Source organism: Cololabis saira, chromosome 1, assembly GCF_033807715.1.
Source record: "Cololabis saira isolate AMF1-May2022 chromosome 1, fColSai1.1, whole genome shotgun sequence".
NCBI lineage: Eukaryota > Metazoa > Chordata > Actinopteri > Beloniformes > Belonidae > Cololabis > Cololabis saira.
In genome coordinates, this window is record NC_084587.1 from 20,995,188 (window position 1) to 21,020,089 (window position 24,902).

Here is a 24,902-nt window from a genome sequence, read left to right on the forward strand (position 1 = left end):
GCATATATGTATACATTTTGGGTGAAAACATGACATGATTTTTTTTTCTTTAACCAGAAAAAAATGGTCTGAGTTATTGTATTACAGCCAGACATAAAATCTGACAAACTCCAGCAGGAGGATAGGCGTCCACATGTAGCCTGAAGGGTAAAACTCAGGACATAAAGCTTAAAGCGATCACAAGGTATGGTCGGCTTGTTATTACCCCTACTGTGCAACCTCAGTCATATTTTTCTCCTCTGTAGCTGTCTGGGCGACACCTGTTCGACTCGTCCTCCCAGCCTCGGTCCCCCCCCCCCCTTTTTTTTCTTCCCTTACCTAATGCATCCCTCTTGTACCCCTCTCCCCACCCCTCCTCTCCCCCCCTCTCCTCGCCTGTCTGGGTGACACCTGGTTGGGTCTCTCTCTGATCCTGGGACGGCTTTTTCCTGCTGACGAGGGCTTTGCCTGACAACGCGGCGCAGCCAGACACGAACATAATAAAATATGAAGAACTACTTGTCAGAGTCCCTGCCAATGCCGACATGAAATGAAAAGTGGGGGAGAGGAGAGATGTGTGCCTGACAGTTCAGAGGGAGAGATTAAAAAATAGTCAATGGGGTCCTGTGCGAAGGGCCCATAGCCCACTCTTGTGCGGACACAAGCCAAACAGGTGTTTTCTTTTATCTTCCCCCCCTCCTCTTTCTCTTTGTACTTTCTTCCCTCCTCTCCATTTTTCTTCTAACCATGTGTAAAACTCATAAGATGTTCTCTCTCTCTTCTCTACCTATCTCGTAGTTTGTTCAAGACTTTGAAAGCAACAGAAAAAACACGGATGCAAGAAAATTGCTTATTAAATTTAAACACAGAGAAAATGGGTTGCCCCTATTAAATAATTTAAAAATCATTAAAGGTCTACAAGATTTGCAATAAATAACACTTCTGGCATCTATGATAATGTTTTACACAGACTATATGTGTTTTCAATATGTGCAGGTCGGGCCCTCTATTTAATCCAAAAACTGGTTATACACATGTTTTAATGAATTGACGTCTTACCATGAGCTACCCATCCATGTTTGCACTGGTCACATGTTCGTAGGTGGATCTTCCCAGGCTGGAAGCACTCACACGTGCAGTTCACCAGTGTGCAGCGAATGGCCTGTAGAAAACAGGAAAAAAGGGACGAGATCAATCACCAGTACAATACAGAGAAGAGATTACAGACGAGGAACACTAAAACAAAACTGTAAACAGCGATGAACGGAAACAAAAAGAACATATAAGGTTGCAGAGCAGCAAATCCCCAAGGCCCGTCAAATGCTGAGTTTTCAAATGCAACAACAGAAGTGGCAGAGAATATTAGGATAAAAGTCTCAATAGTGATTTCGCCATCACTATTTGGTTACACTGTGTGAATCTGTAACGTCCATTTACTGTAACATTGCTGACTTCATGTGAACCAATACTGCACTTCCCTTTTCTGAACACACAGAAATGAAGCTTGTTTTGACTGAGGCTCCATTACTCAACACCGGAGCTGCACTTTGTTTGACCCCGGAAAGCTTTTAGTAGCGAGAGGTTAAGTGTCCAGACATGACGAGGGCAACTCAGTACAGCAAAATTCATCGCCTGCTGAGGCCTATTCCGTCATAAACAAATCCTAAGGTACAGTTTACATGAGCTTGCTTGATTCTGACTCTTTGCTAAGAGGTAAAAAAAAAACGCTGTTCAGTACAAAGAAAGCAAGCAACTGTAGAGAAATGTACACAACTGCCACAGAAAAACAAGAAAACAGTGGAAAAATAAATATTTATAGCTATATTTTCCTCTTAACAATACTAAGATTAATTTGTAACGCTCGTGCTTCCTCATTGGCTTAAAGGATTGTACTGTATGCAGTGACATTGCTTATGAAAAATGCTCATAGATTTTAGTTTTTATTCAAACTTGATGTTTTGTTTTTTTGCATAAGCAGTTGCAGTTATGATGCTGACAGTTCTGTGCAAATCATTCATGATAGAAAATGCTGATTTACCTGATTTACCTGTAAATATAAATATCTGTGTCAGAGACAAAATGAGCAACAGGGTGACAGTGACTCATTGCTCTCACACCAAAGCTTTTACTTATCAGCTCATGAACATTTATGAATTTATAATCTGCACTGAATATGCTGTCTCATCTAACTGTCTTGCTCACTGGATAATGGTGTGACAATGGTGTGACACGGACAGCGGGTCGTAGGTTGGAGTCCATGTCTGCACTAACGACCCGTATTTCACAATTTCAGACACAATCAGCACTTGTAGAGAGGAGGATCAGCATAATAGATCAGCTTTTACGTCACACGATTAAGGTCACCTCGCTGAGAATAGGACCAGAACATTTCTGCTCTTTGCTCGATCAGCACCACCTCGCTTTAGAAACACATTTACAGTGGACTTAGAGCAATATCCCACAATCCAACACATAAAATGTGTGATCTACTAAGGACCACGGGAACTATGAGAATCCCCTCTCGCTCGCCTCACCATGTCGACACCAGATTAGTAACGAGAGGTATCAAAGTGAACACGGGCTAATCTGAGATTAAACACCAAATTACACCACTTCTAACCACGTCACCCCACAGTGTGACACCAAACCAGACAGGAGACAAAGATTATTTGACTTTACACCATTTTTAAGCTCTGCAGGTGCGCCCACGGCAATCCTCGCAGAGTGTGAGGATTACACGGCATGTGTCAGTTGCAGTGCATGTATGGAGTGCCGTGTGCTGAGCTGACGGCGCTCTAAACCAGAGCAACGAACAATAAATTGGTTCAGTGTTGCCTCCCTTAAGGGTGCAGACTATGCCAGCACGGCTGCGGTGGCGCTGGGTATACAGTACATGTGAACTTTTAGTTCCAGGGTAGACCGAGAGAGTCGGCTGTCCTGAGGCAAATTCATCAGAGAGAAGCCAGAATTTTAAATAGTTCATTTTTCCACACATGCACTTAATACTTTCAGCTATAACATGCTTTCTGCCTTTCCTAAAAGGGATGTCTTTCCAGCAACATCTTTGCTCATAAAACCATTTTATGATGCTGTCATTTACTTTTACAGACAACGTCCCACCGGGGCCAAAGATTTGTCAGTATATTTGTGTCCTACTGATTTATTTTATTTTTTTTCAAATTAAACTTCCATTTATTAACAATCAGGTATCTTTAAGCTGCTTTTGGAAAATTTCATATTTTACATATGTTCCAGTTGATGACAGCAAAATTCACGTTGCACACTTCTCGTCACCTCACTTGAAATTTCCATCGCTGTTTTTCAGATAATTCCACAGTTTTTAGTGTATTTTCTATATTATTGTATTTTTTTGCCTTTGAAACTTTCTTCATCCATGATGTAACTTTGCGTGCATGGAGACATACAGAAAAGTCTAATTTGGAGGAGCCGAATTTAGCAAAATGGCATCACGCGGCACAGGCCTTTTCTAATTACCTGTCTGTGCGGCAGCGGTAACGGAGGAAGATGGAAATAAACAAATGGAAATATCAAATGCACCTCTGCTATTTACGAGCCGGGGTCTGACAGCTGACAAGATAGTTAAGGGGCGTCTAATACGGCAATTAGAGCGTGCCACTGTCTGCAGGGCTGCTGCTGTGACAAGGCGCCCTCTAATCACTGACTTATTACGCTGGCTAGCAGCACCTCTCATATTTGGCCCATTAAGCAGACAACAGCATTAAGCAGCATTACTGCAGCAGCAACGGAGCAGCCGCTGACGAGAGGAAAGGAAAGGGAGGGCATGGCCTGTGTTTGTTTGTTTGTTCGTTTTTTTTTTGGTATTCATTTGAGTATTGTTCCACAGCCGGATAGAACATGCAAAAGAAGAGTAACCTGAGAAATGTTTGTGATATGACACCATCAAAATTGATCCTGCACATTCAGGTGAAAGATCTGAAACTGTGAAGTGTTGCAGATGGATAAGTCAGAGATGGCTTCCAAAAAACATGATCAAAGAAGCGAGTTTGTCCGAGTGTGTGTGTGGCTTAGAGGAAACCAAAAAACACGTCTCATGCTGAAAACTCTTTTTCTGTGGCCAGCATGGATCTGGGCTGGCCCTGATTTAACCTATGTCTGGTCTGGGCTGGGTCAGGGACAAGCTTTGGCCCAGATCCCGCCTCTGGATTCGCACATATTTGTCACAGCAGGCCAGGGGGGGAGGATGCTGCGTTATCTGAGACCCGGCCAGATACTCAACATTAGTCACCGTGCTATTGCTCACCAGGGTTTCCTCTTTGGCTTTCAACAAAAGGGGATGATGTTGAGCAAAAGAACGAGGAACCGTATGTATGGCTTTGTAAATCACCAGAAAACTGATGGGCTGGTGAAGAGCTGAAGTGAAGTGTATCCCGCAATGCTGTAGCAATTAGACCCAGACAACAGTCAACACTCTCTCCCAGCTGCCGGGTTACAGCTACGGTCTGAAACGCAACCAAGCTGCGCTCGGAAAGCGTCGTTTTCAGCCCTTATCTGACTCAAGTGCGTGTGTGTCTCACTGCTGGTTTTTGTTTAGCTGCAGGCTTGATGTTTCATGGATGTTTTGCTTGGCTCAGAGCCCCTGTCCCAACCCAATTGTATAAACACCGACAGTCAGCAATGGCCAGCATCAGCCTGGGGAGGACTCTCAATTAAAAGACTGTTAGTGGGACAGATGGACTCAAGAACTGCAGGATAGAAGAGCTGTAGAAAAAAGATGGCTTTGTCAATGGGCTTTTGTTGCAAGGTCCAAGATCATTTTAAACAGACAGGCTGCAAAAATCAAGATCAATGCAGATACTGTATGTGAACGGTAGTTCAACCCTAAATCAAGCACAATATGGAGCGCTCAACCCAGACGTTGGCCTCTGAAAGTCCCGTGAAATAATAGAAGTTAGGGAGATTGTAAACGGATAAATATTAAACTAATACATAATGCCCTGTCAATTTGTAAGGCTGAGAGTATAAATACACGCTACCAAAACTACAATAAAATGCAAGATTCCATGTCGCCCATCGTCTCCAGAAGAGGCACAATGAAGCCAACCCTGGCAGCTGCTGGATGTTGAGTGTGTATTGTTCCTCCTACTTTAATTGAAACCTTTACCATGTTCAACACACAGACACAGACCACATTTCTTGTTTGGTTGAGTTAAGCAAAGCCGAGGTTTAAATGAAAACCCCGTGTGTGTGCGTGTGCATCTGTGAGCTTGTGTGCAAGTCTTTGCAGCATCAGCTTCGGATTTAAATTTGTCTCTGCTTAGGGTCACTGTAAAACACTGGGAGCATCTTGTCCTCTCTTCCACCCACAAGATATTATCTCATCCATGAGTTAGCTGCTGAAATGCTGTCAATTTCCTGCCAGAAATGTGCGGCCAACGTGTGGAGGAAAAGAGGCACAGCAGCTTTGCGTGTCATAAAAAGGGGCCCTTGCTCCGTCAGATAGATCAGGCCTTCACAATGTCCATATTGGAAACAGGTGACAAATAAAACACGGCAAATAAAAAAAAGCCTTTGTAGTCAGACACAGCATGCTACAAAATACAGGGGAGCAAATACCTCATGCCAAGGCTAATCATTGTTTGTTTGATTTCATCCTTTGGATTTGACTTGAAACAGAGCTGTCTCTGCTCTTACAAAGTGGTACAAAATAAACAGCGATTAAGCGTAGGGAACAATGACTTCAAATTTAAACGGCGCTACATTATAAGACAAGGAAACTGCAGCTGACAGAGTAGAGACCATTTATTTTTCGCAATTCAATCCCCACTGGGTGAGGCCCATCCTCCCTGTCAGTTCTCGTTTTGAGCCCAGCGGCTGGCAGTCGCAGAGCCAGAGGTCCCTGTCCTTTGTGCAGCTGTGCGTCTGGGCTTTGACATGGGGCAGAGCGACCAGAGCTATGCTAATGGGAACCAAATGGGGCGTGAGCCCCCGGTGGATTACAGAAGGAGAAGAGAAGCATGTGTTTTCATGTATTCATGTGGAGACCTGGGACCCCACTCTTTTCTTCCTTTCTTTTTTTTTTTTCCAAAGTCAAACAAATGGGAGCAGCAGCGTCTGCTGTTTGCACGCATTCTTAACTAAGGCTCCTTGTGACTTGACATATTCAAATAGTTATTGTCAATCAGAGGATGTATGTCAAATTTGATAGAATATACACGATAAACTATTATATTGTTTAGATTTACCCTCCCTTTTTTCTGACATAGTGTAAACTATTTACCGGGGTGTTCAAAAGAGCCAAATTTGAAAATTGAAAATTGAAAAGTTTGAAAATGAAGTGCGCAAAGTAAACAAACTTTCAACAAAGACTAGTGAGAAAAGACGTGTATCTGAACTTCATTGTTCTGTGACCATATTGTGTCTGTGAAAAAATCTGAAACACGAGTTTCAGATGTTTGGCAGCGTGTCGCAGTCTTGTTGCTTTTCGCTCTCACCTGCTTTTACTAAAAAAAAAACCAACAACAACAAAAGAAACTTTGGCTGTAGAAACAATAGAGACAGCCGTGATTTGATTAAAAGTTTAAGCAGCCAAAGTCAGATCACAGATAAAGGGACGGAACGACTCAACTGATTGTTGTTTTCCACGTTTTAATATGAATACATTTGAAAAAGTTTTTTTTTCTTTTTTTGCCATGAATGAGCATAGTATACAGTTGCTATTGATTAACGTCATTGATTTGGACTTTAAACATTTACAAAAGGAAACTCTAAACAGCTGAACTGTGACTGTTGTGTTGTTTAGAGTGTCCAGTTATGAACTGGAATGAGTGTCATCTGCAGCCGTTCCAGCCGACATCCAGTTTCAACTTTGACCAAAGCTCTGGATTCCTTCAGATCCACAGACACAACACCCATCTGTGATTCCTTCAGAATCAAGCGCATGTCCAAAGAAGCATAAAAGCTCTGCTTCCAACATTCCTACTTTGTGGACCGACACAGCCACAGAAAGTAAATCTCTGCAAGATATGCACCACCTCAACATTTTCAAACCAGATCAGTGATGAAACCCTGTGTCTTGACTCACTTGCTTGATATATAGCTATGCATGCACTTCTGGACAGTCACGCTAGTTTGTGAAGTGGACGGATAAAGGACCCAGCTGGCTTTGATATTTGTGAGAAAGAGGGAGCGGAATATAACAATGCTGGGCCAGAAATGCAGTCCTGTGATCTTGCTCTCGAATGCGGTGCTCTTAGTGCTAGCAAGGCAGGTGGACCGATGTACCACACTGTTAACACCGCACTACACTACGAGTTCAAATAGACACCCATGAAGACGGCAGCAGCTTCTCCTATCTTTTAGCCAGACAGCAGGTGCACGCAGAAGCCTCCCACTCCGAGCTGCTGGCCCCACTCCGCTCCCCTCAAAGCTTTTCCCCAGCCCGAGATCAAACCATCTGCCCAGTGACAGACCTCTGGGTCTGCAGACACAAGGCCAGGTTCAAAGATGGGTGCCAAGGGAGGCCGAGATGGATGGAGGGAGAGTGAATGGAAAGTTGACGAAAAGGTAGAGGTGTGGAGTAAAGCAGCAAAGGGTATGGAGGGGGTGAGTTCAGAGGGAAGGGGCCAAACTGGTGCATCAGAAAGGTGGGGAAGAGCAGTTGCAGCAAAAGAGTTGAGAGACAAGAAAAGCTTGTTAAGAGACGTAAGTTAAGAAAATGGCTTGCGAATAATGTCAAGGACACTGCTGTACATTGCAAAATTGTCATGCACGTATTATCTCACGAATGTCACGGTTCCTTTTTAAAGCTAATTTATCTGCAGTTTACATTCACATTATCCAGATAACAGTTGTTCTTTTAAACATTTTAAAATAAGTATTTACATGCTGATGCTAGTTACAAAATCAGCAGTTTGGATTGTTAATTATTTTCTGGCGGTACAGTGCAATTTCAGAGAGATGAAAAAGCCCTCTGTGGTGCATAGACTTCCTTATCACAAGTCATTGTGTGGGGAGGAAAAGAAGAAAAAATAAAGAGGCCATTGTCATCAATATATACTAGATCTATGACCTTCAGCCTATCAGAGGGAGCAACCAGCTGCAGATAAGGACAACGCCGTGTTAGACTTGACACCTGCACTTGCCGACCCACTGACTGCCCTCGCAGAATGCAAATATTACAGCGACGGAGCGCAACATCACGCTTGGATTCCGCCTGGAGACGTGCGTGAGGGACGTGACCACACACTGAGACCAGACACATGTTTGGCTGAGAGAAAAGAGTAAAACAGAGAAAAGAGACAGGAGAGAGGAAGTGGAGGGGAAGAAATGTTGGAGCGGTGTGGAGGGTCTGGTTGGTAAAAACAAAGAGGGAAGGGCCGGTGGCCGCCGTCGTCCCGTGCCCATCAACACCCGTAAGACAAAGAAAAGTATTAGTCAGAGCGATTGGCGAGTCTTCCCTGGGGTCGCCATGACGATTGCTGATCCACATTTGTGGCGCGGCCTTGACGGCGGTGAAACAACAAGGGGGCCAGCACCACAGAAACTCCACCAATCTGACATTTAGTCATCACAATAATCAACATGGTGGTACACCAGAGCTTCCTCCACCGCTACCTCTTGAACTACATACGCCCACTTACTCTCCCACATACCCTCTCATGCAAGCATGCATATACAGTACCAATGCACGCACACACACACGCAGTGAATTCCCCTACTCAAGCCAGCTCCCAGCCAGAAAAATCTTGGAAGAGCTCCGAGATTTAATCTTGCCAATAGCTCTTTATTTTCTTTGACCATTTTTATTGTAAAAAAGCATGCACTAATTGTGTGTAAGCAATCTCCAAATTATGTATGTGTTTTTTCAACTAAACCGAACACTACTGCAGACAGATTGGCTGGTTTTCAAGACACACGACTGAGTAATAATATTTGTTTCTTTCCTCAGAGTTTTGTTCAAACAGCATGTCAGCAACAGTGGTTTACTTGTAAACACCTGGCCCTGCACACCCAGCAGCTGCAAAACTTTGAGTCTGACTACGAATAACTATACTTTCCTAATTATTTTGAACCACATACTTGCTCTACCAAGTGGAAGAGCAAAATAAAGATTTTAAAAAATTGCAAGTCATTTGGGTCATTTACAGCTTTTCTTTTCTTTTTTTTTACCTCAGCCAGCATAGTGAGGAGACTGCTCCTGATTCAGTTCTGTCGATCCAACATTGGGTAAGAGACTCCAAGAAAACGCAGAAACTTCCATTAGTATTTACAGTCCCAGTTGCCAGAAAGAAATGGGAGACAAGTCCGAGAAACAGACGGAGAGAGGAGGGATAGATTATTCGACCAATAGCTACATTACTGCAGTGACAACTGTGTCACTCCCAAAGCCACACAGAGAGCCTGTGAAGTGAGGAGTGTCTATGACCTAACATGTGTATACGTGTGTGCGCGCGTTTGGTGGGAAGAGACACTGAGACCAAAGGAGAGTCCTTCTGAGCGCTTTAATCTTTATCTGTCTTACAAAGTTCACAGATAGAGAGGGGCTGAAGCGGCGGCGAGACGCTGGTTCGGAGCCACAGGTTTACGAAGAAGATGCAGAGCCGCTCAAACAGGTGAAAAGGGAAGAAAGAGAGAAAGTCAGTGAAAGCAGTTGGTGATTGCCGTTCTACAATCGACCTGGCCAAATTGTGAAATCCCTCCCAGGACCCTCTTAAGTCCGCTTCATTTAGCTGAAGCCAGATTCCTTATTTCTGCAATTATAAAGCTATTGACTAATTCGACATATGCTAGCGTGTATTCCAGCCCTTGAGTGCTGGTGTGCCATTGAGTCATTAACTTTGACAAATTGTGACAGACTTTTTTTTATTGCCACCCAATCATGAGAAACAAGACTGTGGAAGAGGAGTTAATGAGTGGCATGTTTCTGCTCTTCCTCCTCCTCCTCCTCCTCCCCCCGCATTCTCTCACTCACCCACTCCTCTCCATCCGTTCCACTTAGATTCCTGCACCCCCAAATACCCCTTACCCCTCCATATTTATAATTTTACCACATCCTAACAATAACACGGCCGGTACTCAGCACAAAACACGCGGCCTAATGAATCTCATGCCTTTACCGCGGTGAAATGGCCAGTAAGTATTACCAGCTGCGACACCCCCCCCCCCCCTCCCTTCTCCCCTCTTGGCAGTGGCATTGAGCTCGGGAGTGCAGGGGTGATTTGAGGGGGGGGGGGGGGGGTTACGGACACATCTGAGTGCAGCTGGACCAGGGAGTAAGAAACGGGAGGGTGGTGGGGGGGGGGGGGGAGAAAGACCACAAGCCTCCGTGTTTCCAGCTGCCTTTCTCAGGGGCTCGGTTTTCTCTCCCTCCTCTTGGTTTTCTCGCAAGGCCCTTCTGGTCCCAGCTTACTTGAAAAATCCCAAACACACACACAGACACACACATAGACACACACATACACGCTCATAGACACACACACACACACACACAGACACACACACACACACACACATGCACGCACGCCCTGATCCACCTCCCCTCCATCCCTCACATTCGGCCATCTTTGTTTGGACAAGGCTCAGGAGTTCCAGAAAAGCTCTCTCAGATGTGCTGAAGTAAGGGAAAAACAAAACAAACTGGCCCTCACACACACATGCACACACGCATACGCTCGAAATTTATAAGAACACACAAACAACCAACAAGTACTTTACACTCACACATAACACCGTGCAACTGGAGACCTGCACACACGCTCCCAGAGTCACATACGTGAACAACTTCACATGTGAGAACAGCTAAAATACCAGCTTCAACCAGAGGACAAATTTGCAAAGACAAGAAAAGGAAAAAAAAAGAAGGATACATTTTTCTTCTTGGAGGTAGGCAGTCTACCATAGAAGACCATAGAAGGAATGTGAGTGTGTGTGTGCTCGCTCTAGTACAGGATCACAGCACCGAGGCAGGGCTGAAGCATACCTCGACATGTGTTACCTCTTTGTAATATTGACTTTGTTATAGCTATACTAGTGGGAGAGTGGAGCCAAGAGCCCAGGCCCTGCAGTGGTGGGGCCCTCCGAGCTAGCTACAAAACAAATACCCGAACAAACGCGAAAACAGAAAACATGGCACCCACAAAGCCATCAGAAGAAAAAGAGGAAAAGAAAAATCAAACGATCTATGCAATGTCCCTCAAACTGGCTATTGACCTTTACATTTACACTTCATAAATTAAGAATATTATTTGTTTGATTCTGAGTAGGTCGGGAAGGGGGGTGGGGGTGTTACAAGTAAAGCTGAGGGATTTGGCCTGACTTCCTGTTTGAGCGTGCGTACTACAAAAATGTGATGCACGCTTGCCATGGTTACAAATTCTGGAAAGATTTCAAAATATGTGCTCTTCTTTCGTTGAATAATTAAAAAAAATATTATTGTGACACAATATGGAGTGAAAATATGATAAAAGACATGACAAATGAACTTCCTAAAAGACAACAATGTCCGAAGCCATCCAGTTTTAGATGACAGAAACAAGGAAAACCAGACAAAAATCACACACGCTTTTTATTATTTGATTACTTTGCAGAACTAAAAGATTGATTATCATTTCCCCGTTCCTACGAGTGTGAATCCCGGCTTGTCTCTTTCCCCAGTGATGACTTTGCTTATACATTTGAATAATGAAGGCAAGTCATTTGAATATTCCCTCTGTATTAAAAAAAAAAGATGTTTTTACACGATGCAGCAATATTAGCCATGTTAATTGGGCTCTTTGGACTTTCTTAATAGAAAGGCTAAATTAATTACTTATGTCGACAAAATGTCAGACATGCCGATCTAATAACTACAACTGTTTTCCAGCAGTGTTTACATGCGCGCGCCTTTTTTGTCTTCGTATTTGTGTGATTACGGATGAACTGCGAGGGTCCAGCAGCCCGAGTTAGGCTAATGAACGAGATGGGAACAAAATGCTTTGACATCCTCTCCATGTTTCATGGACGCTTCTTGAGAGTCCTCCTCCAATATTCATCCCCTCTTCTCATACTAATCAGCCACAACGGTGCTGACTTTAGCGCTTGCGAAGTGACTCGTGTAAGCGTGCGTGTGTCTGCGCTGTGGAGAGACACCCACACCAACGCTATATTCCTCGAGCATGCCAATCTACAGTCCACTCAGTAACCAACGCTACGTGTGTTTGTGTGTGTGAAATGTGTAATGTGTTCATTAGTGTGTACCCACCACCACTGGAGGCTTTGAAGTTAAACATTTTTCAGTTTTTTTTTCCCTTTTTTTTTCCGCTTGTGGCTGTTTTTGAGTCTAAAAGAAAAACGTTATCAGCGTATTTTCCTCAAGTACGGATAAACAGACTTTAAGGAAAGAAGGCAGTGGAAAGACGTCGAGAGTGTGAGTAAATGAGAGATAATCAGATGGTGTTTGCGCGCGTATGTGTATTCGTGCACGGATGCACGCATGTACAGCTACTGACTGCAGGAGAGGCCTGCTGATGCCATGCTTCAGACGACCTTTTTGAAGTGGAAATGAGCTTTCTAACTAGTCCGTTCTCACAAAGTCAGCAAACTCTGCCACCCCCCTCTGAAGGATTCGCAGACACCTCCCCGCCCAGCCCTGTGGTCAGCATGCAGGATAAGGTCTCTGTCAGAGTCCAGAAACAGTTCCATCGTACTTCATCTGATTTTCATTTCAATGAAGATAAGCGGGATGAAAGAGGAGCAGCTTCCTCAAGTGGCTGTTGTCCTGACTGATGCAGCTTTCGAAGACATGCAGACATTTTTTTAAGCTTGAAGTAAAAGGGTTTTCCCCAAAAAATCCAAAATTTTAAAATCATAACATTATAGGCTTATTTCATGGTTTTTAAAATTGCATTCAATTGGCATATTGTGTGCATTCATCTTAATTTGATTATAGATGATTTCAATCTCCAAACATCTTTATGAGTGTGTCTGTGTGCATGTTTCCCTCTTCCTCTTCGATGTCTATCATTACTGTGGCGCTGTGTGCATCTGGTGTATTACGCATGCATGAATGCCGCTGTATGAACCTGTGTGAGCACCTGAGGGTCCATCCCCGGCCGTCCTCGGAGCAGGGAGCGACAGCTGCACGGTGATGCAGTAGCGATAGGCATCATCGGCTTGCTAGAGACTAATTGGTCCACAGCGATCCTCTGAGTGGCCTCGCTAATTAATTAGAAAGGCAGTGGAGCTGAAATTTTTAATCAGGACACCAGGCTCTCCAGCAAGCGGGGGGGAAAAAGACACATCACCCCATCATGTAATCCACCTGACAGTGATCTCCCAAGCTGACGTGTGAGTGTGTTGTGTGTGTGTTAGGGTATTTACATGATCTGACCGGGGAATACAAAGTACAAAAAAGAAAAGCTTGATAAATAATTTTAATTTAGGGCATTTTCAAGAATTCCATGTGTCCTAATCTAAAATGCATGACGAGTGTTTGGTGTGGACTCAGGAGGGCATGGTTAAGGTAGTCTTGTCCTCTGTGTGTTTGTGTAGTACATGCAGAAATCATTTCCTCATCAAATCATGTAAATCAAGTATTTCATTAATCAGGAAATAAAGATGCAAGACAATTTTGTGTAGCATGTTGTCACAAAGAATCTTGAATGAGAAGCATGAATCTGTCTTTACAAGTGCATTACACTCATTTTTTTCTTTTCTTTTTCCAAATTCTCTCTTTATCATTAAATCAAAATGCTTTTCTTTCTCCCCCTTTCTCTACCGAACTAAATAAAAGCAGTTACTTCAACCAACATCATACTGAAAAAAATGTTTGAAAAGGGTTTATAAAAAAAGAAAAAAAAAAGGCAAAACACAATAAAAGCATCTCATGGTTTTGGATTTCTCCCTAATAAGGGAAAAGATGAATCTGAGGGATTGTGACTTTTGAACCATGCTGGGTGCAGGTTTGTGTCCCAAAATTGCACACGGCACACCACAATGACTTCAGCTAAAGGGCCAGAGTCTGGAAGGAATCAGCTAAAAGATGCATGGTTTAAAAAAAAAAAAGAGTAATGCTGGTCAGCCACCTCACGCAGAGGACAAGGGAAACAAAATGTGGTTATTGCATGTCTGCGATGACAAGTTTGTGCCACTGACTGGAATGAAATAAGAGGTGGGGGGAGGGTTCCCAGTGCGTTCGTGCTGAAAACAAAATAGTCATTTGCTTAGTTCTCAGATAATGGTTGTATAATGAACATGCTTCAACTAAAAGTATCTAAAATACAGACACTTGTACCTTCACCTCGTCTGGTGACACCAGATTAGTGTGTCTCTTAATCTTTGCGACCATCTCGGCTTTTCTCTGCTCTAATCAACCAACCAGCGCTATCAGCCTGTTGCTTGGGCCAAAATAAACACACACCGCCTTTTTATTGCTTTGTTTTCACAGGTCATTAGGGGAAGGAGAGAAGACGCATTGATTAGTTTTCCAGACCACTGGATTATTGTTGTGTTATGACTATCATCATTAAGCTTCATTAAGGCTGTGGTTGTTCTTGCTTCCAGAAAATGAAGACGTTGCAGGAAAGGAGAACTGGTAAAAAAAAAAAAAGAAAAAAGAAGAGCAGACGGCACGCCATACTAGTCTAAAACGCAAGGTAAGCCATGAGTGAAATAACTTTATTTACAGGTATATGGAATGCTTGTTTGAATCAGTAAGTTATTGACCTCACCTCCGACCCTCTTGTCCCGTCAGTCATACTTTTCACGCTGCTCTGCAACAGGGAGCTCCTGTTTTGCATTTCACATTTACTTCAAGTGCAAAAAGAGCTGAATTTAATGGAGCATCAGTCCCTGGCCATGTCTTTCTCTTCCAGTTTCGCTCTGTAGTTGCACATAAGCTCCCTGATCCAGGAAAAAACTGTCTCTGTCGCTAGGCTAATTAGCATGCGTTAGATAGTTAGTAGAGGGCGGCCCTGTGTAATATGTACTGAAGTGGAATAAAATGGCGGGGCAAGGACTGTACTAATGGCCCACTTCCTCTCCACGGGGACCTTCCCCGCAGTTCTGCACGTGCTGGCATCAGTGCAGCCACGGGGCACTCGCAGGGGCAGCGGCAGACACACAGGAAGACGGCTGGCTCGGCCGGCGGCATTTACACATAGCACTGAGCTCTCCGGGTGTGACAGCGTGCGACAAAGGCAGTTTCTAACACTCACACACACGAACGCGGAGGCAAACTACAACTGGCACGCACACGCAGGCTGATAAACAGATTCACCGGCCTATGAAACAGGTCAGATGACTCGGGGTTGCGCTGCCCGCTGGCTGCGTGGTACTGACAGATGCATTATTTACAGGAAGAGCTGGGGCAAGCATTTTGGCACTTGCAAGGCGGAGGTGGCGAGCGCCATCAGCAAGTGAGTGTATCTCCGTCAGAGTGAGTAAACAAACAGTGGGGACGTGGTGTGACAGAGCAAACGGCATGCCACCCAGACACAAACACACAGACACATGCAAGCTCATCAAGGAGTCAACGGGGAGTGTGGCATCCATATTTATAGAGCCTGTCTAACATTTGTCCCCAGGCCAAATGCTGTGACTATACACTCAGCTAATGTCAGAACAGCACTTAACCAGGCATTTCCATGGGCAGTGGGGAATACATGGAGGGAAAACAAGAGCGGGTCAGAAAAAAACTGAGACAAACAAGGATGGAAGCAAAAGACAATGAGAAGAAATGAAATTGTAATGTGTACTGCTATGACTTGAATTTCAAACTGTTTCTGATTCTCCTTGTATTATTTAAAGTGGTTCATATTTCTGACTGGATCTGTCCATTTCAAGAAGACTTTTTGAGGTCTGACTTACATATCTAAACCACGCTTTTGTCAAAATATGTCAAAGTACAAAAGCTTCCTTTATTCAACCATGAATTTAGCTCTCTGTTCACAGCAGCCAGTTTCAGAAGAGAGTCACTGAACCCTGCTGCACCCTTTCCTCTTTAAGATTGGTCACTTCTCTGCAGAGGCACATCTAAACATAAATTACAGCTAAGGAAGCATATGAGAAAGGATATATGGTTTAATATGGGAGCTCATGCTAACAAGAAGAGCAAAATGTGCTCTTATGTCCAACACCAAACTGGTAGAAAATGACATATATTTGAGTTTTATAGTTATTGAGTTGGTAGTCAGTTGACACAGTGAAATATATGATTTAATTTTGCATAATATGTCTTATTTGAATAGACAAATGCCTATAAAACAAATTATTCTACACTGTTTCATGGATTATTTCGTCTTTGGTTATTTGTCAGATCTGATCTTTTGGAAAAAAAACATCCCCACATGGTAGTCTGAGTAAATACACTGGCCTTTTTACCCCAACTCAACTCTTAGCATGTCTTATTTGGTACCGAGATGAGTACGGTGGAGCTTGACTTAGCTTGCCACAGCAAGAAAAGAGTTGCATTACAGTTCATCAAGATGTCTAACCTTAATGCTCCCATGTTTCATCGTACCTGTTGACACCAGAGAGGGTGTTGACCTGCTCTTTTTTTTCCCCCGCTGGATTTATGAGAGGCGAAATTCCCTCTTGGCATGTTGCTACTTGGAAGCTTGCATGGAATTCGAAGAATGGCCCATTTCACTTTGGTCACCTGTCCCCAAGTTTATCGTATGTCAGTCAGGGTATTTGCTTGGCTCGCTGCCTTTTGGCACCCACACAGGGAAGCAGAGGGGCCCACAGGCCTCACTGGCATGTTCTAGTTCACCAAAGGCTCAAACGGTGTGATACCCCCTAAGAGAGCTGACTAAGAGGGTAAAGGGCCTTCTTTTAGCACAATCTTTCATTACCTCGAGTGGCACACATTCATTCTGTTTAAAGGTCCTATCCAAAGCGCTGATCCTGGAGGCCTATTAACATGTTAGCAAGCAGTTAGTCCTATTCTTAGAAACCCTGTTTTATTTGTTTTGAAACGATGATCAGAGCCCTTATACTTGTGTGGTCGAAGGAACAAAGTTGTTTTATGATAATCAGCAATCTTACCAGTCATTTTTAACACTTTACTGATCAGATACCGTTGTATAATGATAAAGAGTTGCATTTCTCAGAGACTGTGTTCACAGGACGTCCAGAGGTGACTATCGACAGCAGACAGAGAAAGTTAAGAAAACAGATTAAACAGACTGTGTATGCGTGTGTGTGTTTTTTTTTATTTTGCACAGACTTGTCAAGAGTGTATGTTGTTATTTTTGATCAAAGTTTCTTTTTTTTTTAAGTTAATACCTCTAAAGCCCTTGGATTTAAGTCTCTGAGATAATGAAAGCGAGCGTAATTAGCAATTAGATTTGACCAAATTAGGGCTGACTAACAGGCAAAAATCAGCATCAAGGCTACTAAACAGTATTATAGCTGAAGGTGTGTTTAAGCTGTGTTTTTTTTCCCTTTTCTTCCCTTCAAGACAAATTCAAATAAGAGGATTGTAAGATGATAAGGAAGGTTACATTTCTCATATTCAAATGGAACAATAACTCAGTTTATCTCCATCGTTTGCCTAATGACACCCTTCTAATGAAAGCTTGATCTTTTTTTAATTATACACATGCATAAATGAGGAATCTCCAGCACTGACGATGCCCGACAAGGCTGCAGCCACTGGGCTTAAGAGTTGCTTCCCAGGTTTGGCAGTTTACGTGAGAAAGTCGTTTTAAAACCCCGTGCACATGTATTATTAGCATTACCATATCTGGGCCTAACTGCATCTACAAAGGGAATAATGTGTGCCAGGAGAGTATAAAATTAGACCCAAAACCAACTCTGCTCTTTAAATCCACTCCCCAAGTCCCCACTTCCTTACTTATAGCCAAGCTCACAATGTCAAACACTAATAAGCCAGCTAATTCAATTAGGAGTTCACTTCTTTCAGAATCACTAAAAAAAAAGAGACTTTATGCATAGATTCCCTCACAACTCCATACAGAACTCTTCATCATGAAAAAGTGTCCTTTATTCTTGCGCCTCTGTGTATAAGAGACGGGAACTTGCTGCTGAGCTTGTTAGCAAAACGCCCTGATCTGAGGCAAGAGATGTGTGACTAAAGCTGGGTCTCTTAAGTGTCTGTCACCCTGATCTAACTGAGGCAGAGCTCTTTGTAGGCTCGTGTTTTCTCCGACCGTCTCTCCGCAGTGACTTGGGATGAGCCCCGCCGTGTAGCTGCAGGTGACAGCAATCCCTTTCTTGTTGTCAAATCCTGGCGGAGCTTCCACATGAAAAACATTTCACTGGAGCTGATGCCTTATTTCCCTTCCCCATCCTCTCTGTCTCTCCATGTGGATCTCAAAGGCTACAAGCACAGCACAGCACAGCGATAGAGAAACAGAAGCAGCCAAATGCGCGCTCCCTCTCTCTCTCTCTCCCTCTCTCTTTCTCCCTCACTTTTTTCTTTTTGTCAGGCTTTCCTTCTGCCAGCATCTCCTTGTTCTGTTTCTTTATCTGACCAGCCTTTTTCTTGTTTCTAGTACTCTGAGCCTCCCCGCTTCCCTCCCCCCCTTTGGTTTATAGATCTGAGTTGAGTCTCAGGAGGAAAATACAAGTCAAGCCATTGTCATTTCAAACAGCGTGATAACCAGACACCAGGCTGCCCACTGACAACTCGGGGGAACTGGCCTTGGCTTTAACTGTTAGCTCCTCTCCCCTTTCTGTCTTGCTTCCTGTTTCAACTTTTATTCCCTCCTTTCCTCGTTTTCTTTTCTTCCTCTCATGCTCAACTCCTCTCTCTTCTTCTCCTTCCTCCTCCACCCCACCCCTACGTGGTAGCTCGTTGTTGTTTGCTGCCCGATGCTGATATGTTTTTTGCTCCTCTCCTCTCTCCTCTCCGTGCGGTGGGGGGCCAGGGGGAATAGTTGTCTTAGTGTGTGTACCAAGGTCAGGGCTCTCCACATGACAGTTCTCTGCCTCTTGACAAGGCGAGAAATCAATACTTTCGGACTTGTGGCTCTGCCCTCGGTGTAACAACAACACTGGCCGGCACAGAGCGCGGCTCAGGCACCTGACATATCCCCAACCGCCCCCCCCAGGCCCCTGCTGGGGAGCCTCCTCTCCTCCTGCTCTTACCCTTTCAAATTTCAAAAAGGTTCTCTGCTTTATGTTACTTCACCTTCCCACTCGATACTTTTTTTTCTTCCTGTTCGGGGGCCTCCAACCTGCTGTATATTAGATTTCCTATTTTTTTTATGTCATGCAATGCTTGTTTGTATTATATCTCAGAGCGTACTCGGCCTCAGGTATTTGTTGCTACAAGTGTCCTGGAGACAATAACATGCAAGAGAGAGCATGATGTACCGTACAGATTCGGAGATGAGGTGGTAAGTAAGAGCCTGGCTAATTACAAACTGGCAGAGGATTCATATACCTACAAAAGCGGAGCCATGGGCGACATTTTCAGCACGCCACTACTAACGCCTTACGTGTCTCTTTATGCTTTTTCATCGTCAGATGGACACTCACAGAGCCAGAGAAAGCACTGGCAGTGCGCCCCCAAACCGATTGTTAAGCTTGCCTCTTGGCTTGCCTCTAATGATGAGGGAGAGTGTGCGCGGGGCCAATTACGGCTCTTGTCGTTCAGCAGTCAAACAGAGTAAAACTCCTGATCTCTGCCCCTGCAGAGAAGAGCCGCAATCAGCAGGAGCCCCGGAGTCTCTCCGAGGGGCCGCGCGCGGCCACACACTTGCGTACGTTACGCGTCCAACTGGACATCCTTCAGCAGGACTCCATCTGCCGTCGTCCCCACGGCTTGCTCCCCGGGTTCAGCTGGAGTAAGGAAAGTGCATCAAATAAAACAGCCACTTTAATGAATTGGATATTGAGCTGTTCATTAAAAAATCAAATTCCCTTAAGTCAGCAGAGGATACAGTGTAACACAGTCTAACCTGGGGATGAACACGGCCGGTTTAGAGGAGCCATAAAACCCGCCGCTGAGTCTGATGACTTTCCTGAATATTTGCCAGAGATGCCCAGTGTTCAGGAATTAGGTGACATGTACACCTATTACACTTCCTTATAAACTGCTGGTTCTTCTTTTCTTTCTTGGTAAAACTAAACGTTGGCCGTAACAAAAACAAAGCAGCTTGTGTTCAGAGCCTCTGAAGATGAAAACAGAAAGGCCAAGAGGACTCCACAGCTTTATGTAAGAACAAAAAAAGACAAGCCTGTGTAGGCACAAGCCTGTTTGAAGCAGTATTCTTTACATTAGTCACTACTACTGTTCCTAAAATAAAACTGCCAATTTAAAAGAAAGAAAGAAAATGGCCTTCTGATTAATGATAATAAAACAAAAACACAAATCTACAAAAGCAGCTACTTGAAGTCGCATATAAAGGTGGAAGCAGAGGATCTATATTTTTTCTTCAGCGGTTTTATCTCTGGCGAGCCACCAACCACCGGACTTGCCTTCACTTGATGGAGAGATTTAAAGGATGCTGTCCTCCTCCTCTTTTGCTTCTCCCTAGATGAATGTGATCTAAACAGCCACATTGCCCTACTGTTTTTTTTCTCTCGGAGTGACAGCCTTTCTCATGAATTAAAAGAGGAACCCATTGATTTTCCCATTGCTTAAATTTGCAACTTAATCTCCAGATATGCCTAGGATGTACTGCTCTGTCAATAAACGGCAACGTCACTGAGGAAATGCCCAGTGAAGAGAGGGGGGAAAGGATGACAGGACCAAGGAGGGGGAGAGGGGGGGGCAGTGGTAGTGATGAGATTGGCGCTTTCTGGGCTCTGCCTCCACTTTCTTTCTCCTGCCACCAGAAAATAGTCCCAAACTCTTAACAGTGAGTCCAGCAAATTACTGCAAACTTAACACATCATCTAAATGCATCACCAGGAGCAGAAAAGAGAGGTATACCCCAGCGTCTTACATCCACTTTTTATTCACGTTGCCAAAACGGCTAACACGGCACGTCGTTATGTTTATAAGGCTAATAAACCAATCACCGTTCTACATCTGTATAGTGTAACCAGTCATCCAGCGTGGCCTTGCAGTGATCAAATATCATTATATAACGAAGCGGCAACATCCTGGAAAGAAGTTGTCTGGGACTGAGATGGAAAAAGCACACTTGTCCCCTCTGAGTGAGGGCTGTGAGGAAGTAAGGGGATATCAGAACCTCGCCCCAGGAGCAAACAAGGCACTGAGCCCATGCCCTAATTCACAATGAGCACCATAATGTTCTCATCTGACTCCTAATGCAGTCTATAAATCTGAGGAACTCTGCACTACATCAGTGTAATACTTGGTATTAATAGCCTTATTTGTACAACGAGTGCAGCGTAGCCTATAGGTCGAGAGCTGCTTTTTATCACATGATGAAAACGTATCGCGGAGAAAGGTGAGAAATCCTAGGAAGGCAGTTGACAGTTTTCTGAAGAATAACTGGACACAATATGCAGTGTAGCACAGGGTGACCCTTACAGATTTCACCCTCCTACAATCCGTCTCTGGTTGTAAACCCTATCCCATAAGCCTCTGGGGTGGTATGGCTGCTTGCCAGTAGCTGTGCTGTTGTTGGCTATGGATTTCCTTTGTGGCCTCAGTACTTGTGTAGCACATAACATGATACACACAAAGACCAACAAGCATACACCAGTGCATGTACTACCACACGCGCGTGATCTGCATCTACGCTGCGTGCGTGCACACGAGCATATGTAATTATGCAAAAAAGAAAAGGGAAAAGAAACACTTTTCTTAACCACCCATCTGCAGAAGACCCGCAGCCTTGTAGGAAACAAGGAGGGGAAAAGAGCACAATGTATCCTTGACAGGGTTCATCTGTTTCCAGTTTGGTGCAGATGCTCAGGTTTTATTGCAGCAGTCTAGTATTTCATGGCAGATTTAGCCAGTGGTTTGGTTCTCCACTCGCTTGCAGCTCTAATGATGGTACATCTCTTGTAAATTGTGGCGCACCAATAATAAACAAGTTTGTTGCTTTATTCTACCAACTTCACATTCCTTTCACTGAGGTGACCAAACACACGGGACGCCTCCACCGCTGTGAATCACGGAACACAGACGAGAGCTTCACAACCAGGTAGCGCCAAGGATGGATAATTGACCTGTTTTTTTTTTGTTTGCTCCAACTGTTCGAGCCAGCCTGCTGTCGGGGCTGTAACATTTACTTTTCTCCTCATTTAATGTTGAGCTCTTAATGCTTTTCAGGCCTGTTGAACCCTTCTCAACATATTTGAACTTCTATTTAACGAAAATACACATTTTATACAAAAAAGCAGTGTAACCTTTAAATGGGGCTTCTGAATTTTAAGTTGGTTGAAATTGTTAAATTATTTAATTGTTGAAGAGTTTATTATTTGAACTATTCAATTACAGCAACTATTTATCTTCCTCTACTTCTGTTCTGCTTTTTGTTTCCTCCCATTTGCAGATGTTGCTAAAAACTGAAAAACTTCTATAATATTATTTTGTAACTGTAATTTGTGCTGTATTTTTCCATCACTGAACCAAAGACAGGTCATTTGAAAAATGTAAAATTTAAGAGTTAAAACTCATTTTGAAGTATTTTTTACCCCACCGAAGCACTGGAAACTACCCCTCAGCTTCAATCTGCAGCAGTTGGGTTCATCATAAACACAGCTGCATAAAAGCAACACACACGTCTGTAATAGTTAATGCACTTTCTGGACCCTGTCAGCTAGCATGCATGCACACATCTATTTGTTCTCTCACTTTGTCAATGCCAGCAGGGCACGCAGGCAATGAGTCTCTGTCTCAAGACAGAAGTGTAGCGCTGAGTGTCTCTTAACTGGCTCGTTTAGTCCTGATGGCTTAAATGATTTCATCACTATTAATGACAGGGACCGTGGCTCCCCGTGATGCGCCGCCAGATGCTCGGGGACCGCTGAGCTTCCCGCTCACTTCATCTAACACCCAGCAGCTTTTCCTCATTCCTCCTTCTGTGCAGTCTAATGATTGTCCTCTACATGCCCCCTACCACTCCATTCTTCCTAGTTGTCCTACGGATGCTGAAATAGGGAGTGGGCTTTTTGCACCCGCGCTCATATCTGCAAGAGTGCAGGGTCAGTGTGCCACGAGGCTGAAAGGCTGTTGAACAATTTATTAAGGGAGCGTGAAATTAAAATGAGTATTTGTACACAAATTTTCTTTCTCTAGACCACTGGGCAAACCAATGAATCAGCTATCGGCCCGGCTCCCGAATTACTACAGAGGTTAGAGGTCAGACGAAGCAGGTCAGTTGGCATCGGACCAGCCTGCCCTCAGATGTCTTTCCTGCAAATGGAATCAAAAGCCTTTTGACGGCTTTGAGGTCTTGCCGCACAAAGCCCCAGTCTTCATTAGCTTCCTCTTGTAATTGTTCACTGATTTTCAAACAGATGTACAGTGTCTTGATTCATTGACGTGATTTTCATTCATTTGGATAATGAAAGCGTTAAGTACCATTTTGGTCTCTCTTTTTCTCCTTTCCTCTGTCTCCTCTGTCTTGTTGAGCTCCTTGGTTCCAGCTAAGTAATGACAATTTAATTCGGAGTGTGTGTGTGTGTGTGTGTGTGTGTGTGTGTGTGTGTGTGTGTGTGTGTGTGTGTGTGTGTGTGTGTGTGTGTGTGTGTGCAGGAAACTGCTGCTGTTTGGTGAACACAAAAGGGCCTTGTCTTTCCTGGTATTGTAATCAATAAGCTTGGTCAGGGTTACGTACACATGCACCAACCTAAATAATAATAAATGAGCCCTTTTCTTTAAAAAAAAAAGAAGAAAAATCTGAGCATCTTCAAAGGATTACAGTTTGTGAACTGCAGCACAGTAGAAATCACAATAGAATTCACCATGTGTTTTCACCATGAAAGATGGATGTAAAATCCCCCCTTCTTATTTATTCTTTGGATTTAATTAAGCAGCCGATTGCTAATTTAAATAACTTCCAAATGTCACCGACTGTGAATTTCGGTTCACAATTAAAGGCTGTCAGTGTTAGTGATCGAGTAAAACAACATAATTCCACGGAAACGGTTCGTTCTAGCAGATGAGAGTTAAAACCCCACCTGCACGTCGTCCAGAATATGTTTTTGTTCGTGTCAATGTGCGGTATGCAAGTGTGTATGCAGTTATAATTTCCCAGCGCCTAAACCTTCATCGATTCTGCTGCTCCTGTCTTCCCAAGAAGCAGGGGGAGGATTATCCCTTTAAGACAAGCTTTCTCATTGCAGATATTAGGTCATTAATTTCACAGGCTTACATATGAAAATATTGACTCTTCCCAGACACCCCAGTATATCCTCCGTCCTAGCCACAGCACCGCATAAATACATTTTTTCCATGTATGCGCTATTAAAGTGCCATTGATTTATTGGTTTGAGAATCTGATTAATAAGCAAATGCTTGGAATGAGATGTTAATTACTGATTTGTATGAGAAGTGTAAGATCAAAACCTTGCTCTGCTTACGGTGGCTTTACCTTTTTATCTTTATGAGCTCCATGAGAACAAATAATACCTCAGTTTTTCCATTTGCATAAATACATCTCCAACTGCATAGCCGGGACACCTGAGAGGAAGTGTCTACGTGTATTTGGGTGCAGTTACGCAGGTCGCCGGCGCAAATGCTATAAAGTGAAAGAATCAGAATCAGACATAGAAATATTCAAAAGGATCGGGTGGGAGATGGGTGCAGCTCCCTGTCCCCACATAGCAGACGAGGGAAGGGCAGGCTTCAGGGAAAATTAAAAAAAAAAAAAAAAAAAAAGAGAGTGGGAAAGATGAGAGAGTGAGAGTGCAAAGGTTGTCACAGACTAGTTGCAGCACAGGACACGGAGAAGGGGAACGCATGTTCCAGCCTTCAAACATCTGTTAGTCGTTTGTACTGAGCTGGGAAGAAAATAGCAGGAAGCATTCTGGTGGTGGCGGAAGATGAAAAGACAAGAAGATTGAATAAAAAA

At 43.8% G+C, this 24,902-nt stretch overlaps 1 protein-coding gene across 5 annotated transcripts in view; it reads right to left on the minus strand.

The window, feature by feature from the left end:
* bnc2 (basonuclin zinc finger protein 2) overlaps positions 1-24,902 on the minus strand; it is a 168,468-nt gene that overhangs the window by 45,087 nt on the left and 98,479 nt on the right. For 4 of the 5 annotated variants that reach the window (XM_061717718.1, XM_061717722.1, XM_061717711.1 and 1 more), the window contains one exon: positions 1,039-1,141. In XM_061717718.1, the coding sequence (XP_061573702.1) occupies positions 1,039-1,141 (103 nt within the window). Of the gene's footprint in view, positions 1-1,038; positions 1,142-9,129; positions 9,357-24,902 lie in introns of those variants that run through there. The other variant, XM_061717729.1, reaches the window with a different exon arrangement.